The following is a 4,156-nucleotide window of genomic DNA, read 5'->3' as shown; positions in this document are numbered from 1 at the left end:
TCCAGAAACCTCCTGGGTGTCTTTGGCCCTGCTTTTATGGTCCTCAGGCAAATGTCTGGTTGGGTAATGGCCCCCACAAAGACCAGGGCCCTGCAAAACGAGGTTTCTTCTACTTGTCTGAAGAAGGCCTCATTAGGCTTCTTCCTTATATGGTGAGTCTATAGCAGACACCGACTACAACATTCCCCACCTTAGTCTCCCCAGTACTCATCACCCATCAGCTCTCATCTGGCTTACCATCTGTCACAAGCAGAACTCCACGATCTCCTGCTGCTCACCCACATACGGAGCAACTTCCCCTCCTCACTGGCCTGCCCCACCCTTCTGAAAGAGCCTGCATCCATCCGTGGCCACACTCCAGTGTTGTGAGCTATCTAGCTCTCTGACATCAGGGGTGTGCCCAGCCACACTGATGTCCCCGCTCCGATTGAGGACTACTTGGCAGGTGCCCACAAACAACCTTGATTGTGTCCCTTGCTTCACACCCAAATTTCTATTTTCCCTGTTTCACCCATCCCAGGTTCTTCTCTTTGGTCATCCTCAAATCCTCGCTTACAAGAAGCTCACCTGTTTTCCTGTTGTGCACTGCCCATGGCTTTGATTACCTGGTGCCTTCTTTTAGTGTTTCTAGGATAATTGCAGTGGAAATTCTTATTATGGTGAGCAAATCCATGAGATTAATGCCTCCCTTTATTGTTTGTCATTTCCTGCAATTCCTCATGGAGTCATCTTAGAGGCACCACAGGACAGGGTGAACAACCCACAAGCATGCACTGTTAGCCAACACAGTGAAGATTCAGTTCGTGGGGAACTGGAGAAACTCTGGGATTCAACCAAAAGCAACCTCACTGAGTTTTACAAGGAGAAGTGGCCAGTCCTGCATCAGGGTCTGAATAACCCTTATGAATCAGGGCAAACTTGGTGTTGACTGGCTGAGGAGTGACCCTGAGGAGAAGGCCACGGTCGTTACACAGGATGCTAAAAGAGCCACTGGAGAATGCTGACCATGAATAAGGCCAGCTGCATATGAGGCTGCATTAGGACAAGAGTGGACACGCAGACAAAAGGAATTAGCTCCTCCCTTGACTGAGCACTGGTGTGGCCACATGTGGAACAATGTGTCCTGGTGTGGGGTGCCATGTTGTGCAGAAGTGTGGAGGAACTGGAGAAGGTCCAGAGGATTCTTTCCAGCTTGGGGTTAAGGGGCCAAATCACACGCCTTGTTTGGGGAGGATGAGAAACCTGGGCTGCTTTGGCCTTGTGACATGGAGGCTCAGGGCAATGTCATAGTAGCCTGCACCTACTTGAAGGATGATTTCAGAGAGGATGAAGCTTTTCTCTATAGAGGAAACAGAATGAGAAATGGAAAGCTTTAGAGGCTGAGACTTGGCATGAGGGAAAATGAAATATCTCAGAGGGTAGTGCTGTGGTGCAAGAAGTCACCAGGGAGAGTGGTGCTGGTGGTGTCTATGATCAGCCCTTGGCTTTGTGTTTCAAAGAAAGGCATCAGTACAGGCAGGGACATGCGATAGTGTGAGCAAGGTGTGGAAGTGGATGGTCTCCAGCCTGCAGGGAAACAGGCACAGGGATGGGACAGCGTAGGACATCCTGTGGTCGAGATTGCCAGTGACCATACCTGTACAGAACTGGTTTAGACAGAGATAGGAAGGAATAGATATAAACACAATTAAGGTTCTGATTAAAGAGTTTCTTTGCCTGAAGGAAGACGGGGCAAGTTTCTAAGTGCCTGAAGCTCCAAGCATCAACCAGATAGTTGGGAGGTATTTGGATAAAAGAAGAGCAAGGGGAGGGGGAAATCTGGAAAGCAGTGGGAAGGGCAAAGGTCCAGATAAATCTGCTGAAATGATGTCCTTAGGCATGGACATTTAGTAAGGAGAGGTAGGAACATCAGAGAGATAATGAAGATTAAATGCACAGCATGATATAATAGACAGAGTACTCATAACGCAAATACAGGACACCAGCATTTCTTTTCCTATGATTAATGCACTTCCTGGGAATTCTCATTCTGGCTTGTTGGGAAAACACTGCAATTGTAGTAAAAGCACTCCATTGTTTTAGCTGATGAAAAGACACACGTGTGTATTTTCTTAATGTACAAACATGATCACCTTTCCAGACACACCTCGTTTGACCATAAAACACGCAGGGCCACTCTGAGAGGCCCCAGTGTACCTGAGATGTTTGCCTGGGACTGGCAGCTATCAGACAGGACGTGTGGGAGACCAGAGCCCCTCGGCAGCTACAGTTACAGGCTGGGCAGGGGGTTTTCAGGGCATCTACACTGGCAGGAGATGCCTGTGTCCCTGTAGCTGAAGAGAGTTGTGCCCTACATCCAACTTCAGTTCATGAAAGTATTTTCTGGAAGATAAAAACAAACAAACAGACAAACAAACCACAAATTCCCCTCAAAGTCTAGTGCATTAAGACAAAGGGAAAAAAAAAAAAGGTGAAAAATTTTAAAAGCTATAAAGCATTATACAAAATTTCGGTTTTATATATTTGTGTTTAGTTCTTTTTGTTTTTATTATTTTCTAAACATTCTTATCAGCAGTATAGTTATATATTATCACCACTATTCAAAAGGTCATTTTGTGCCTTGCAAAGAGTCCCGTGCCCCCAAAACACTCCCTGCCCAGGACTGTCAATGGTACCCCTCCGTCTGTGCACAGAGAGAGTCACACTGTGGTACTGACCACTCGGCACTGGTTTAGATGTTGGCTTGGGTGGTCACATAGGAAGATTCTTGCCTCATAAACATCTGATCTGTTGTAATCAGAAAAAGGGCTTGACACCATAGGAACCACTCAAGCTGGAAGGGACCTTGGGAGTTCTGCCGTCCAACCTGCTAGAAAAAAGGGTCAGACCAGGTTATCCAAGGCTTGATCCGGCTGCAGTCTGAAAAACTGCAAGGATGTAGTCTGCACAGCATCACTGGGTGACCTGCTCCAAAGCCTGGCTTGTGGTGAAACAGGCTTTCCTTATCTCCAGACTGAACCTCTCCTCTTTCCCCTTCCTTCCACTGTCTTTTGTCCTTCTGCCATGTACTGTGGTGAGGAGCCTGTCTGTCCATTCTCCATAAAGCCCTTGTAGGTACCAGCAAGCTGCAGTCAGTTCCCTATGTGACTATCACAGGAAAATTGTCCAAAGCAAAGGAAGTTCCCAAGATGAATGTGAAACCACAGGAGACAGGGGCAGGTTATTGCTGCTGAGAGACAGCTGATAGAATCAGCTTCTTCAATGTGTCTTTGAGCTCTTGGTTCCTCATGCTGTAGATGAGGGGGTTCAATGCTGGAGGCACCACCAAGTACAGAAATGAAACCACCAGATCCAGGGCTGGGGAGGAGAAGGAGAGGGGCTTCAGGTAGGCAACAATGGCAGTGCTGAGAAAGAGGGAAATCACAGCCAGGTGAGGGAGACAGGTGGAAAATGCTTTGTGCCGTCCCTGCTCAGAGGGAATCCTCAGCACTGCCCTGAAGATCTGCACATAGGACAGCAGATTGAAGATAAAACACCCCAAATCTAAGCAGACAGTAGCCATAATAAGCCCAACTTCTCCAAGGTAGTAGTTTGAGCAAGAGAGCTTGAGGATGTGGGGAATTTCACAGAAGAACTGGTCTAAAGCTTTACCATGACAAATTGGTACTGAAAATACATTGGCAGTGTGCAGCAGAGCAGTGAGAAACCCAGTGCCCCAGGCAGCCGCTGCCATGTGGACACGAGCTCTGGTGCCCAGGAGGATCCCATAGTGCAGGGGTTTGCAGATGGCCACATAGCGGTCATAGGCCATGACAGTGAGGAGAGCATACTCAGTGGAGATGAAGAAGAGAAAGAAAAAAACCTGTGCAGCGCATTCCGGATAGGAGATGGCTCTGGTGTCCCAGAGGGAGTTGGCCATGGCTTTGGGTAGAGTTGTGGAGATGGAGGCAAGGTCAATGAGGGCGAGGTTGAGGAGGAAGAAGTACATGGGGTTGTGGAGGCGGTGGTCGCAGGCTATGGCAGAGATGATGAGGCTGTTGGCCAGGAGGGCAGCCAGGTAGATGCCCAGGAGGAGCCAGAAGGTCAAGAGCTGCAGCTCCCGTGTGTCTGCGAATGCCAGGAGGAGGAATTCAGTGATGGAGCTGCTGTTGGACAT

General features: G+C 48.4%; 1 protein-coding gene across 1 annotated transcript; it reads right to left on the bottom strand.

The window, feature by feature from the left end:
• Positions 1-3,220: 3,220 nt before the first annotated feature.
• On the bottom strand, positions 3,221-4,156 carry LOC142365065 (olfactory receptor 14J1-like). Its single transcript, XM_075445508.1, has one exon. It carries the CDS (start codon positions 4,154-4,156, stop codon positions 3,221-3,223), a length of 936 nt encoding a protein of 311 aa, XP_075301623.1.

Source organism: Opisthocomus hoazin, chromosome 31, assembly GCF_030867145.1.
Source record: "Opisthocomus hoazin isolate bOpiHoa1 chromosome 31, bOpiHoa1.hap1, whole genome shotgun sequence".
NCBI classification, from domain to species: domain Eukaryota; kingdom Metazoa; phylum Chordata; class Aves; order Opisthocomiformes; family Opisthocomidae; genus Opisthocomus; species Opisthocomus hoazin.
Note: the sequence above shows the minus strand (reverse complement) of the source record. Positions and strands in the feature narration are given on the sequence as shown.

Excerpts from the sequence above, each read along its gene's own strand:
- LOC142365065 (XM_075445508.1), bottom strand. The coding sequence starts at position 4,156 with ATGTCCAACAGCAGCTCCATCACTGAATTCCTCCTCCTGGCATTCGCA.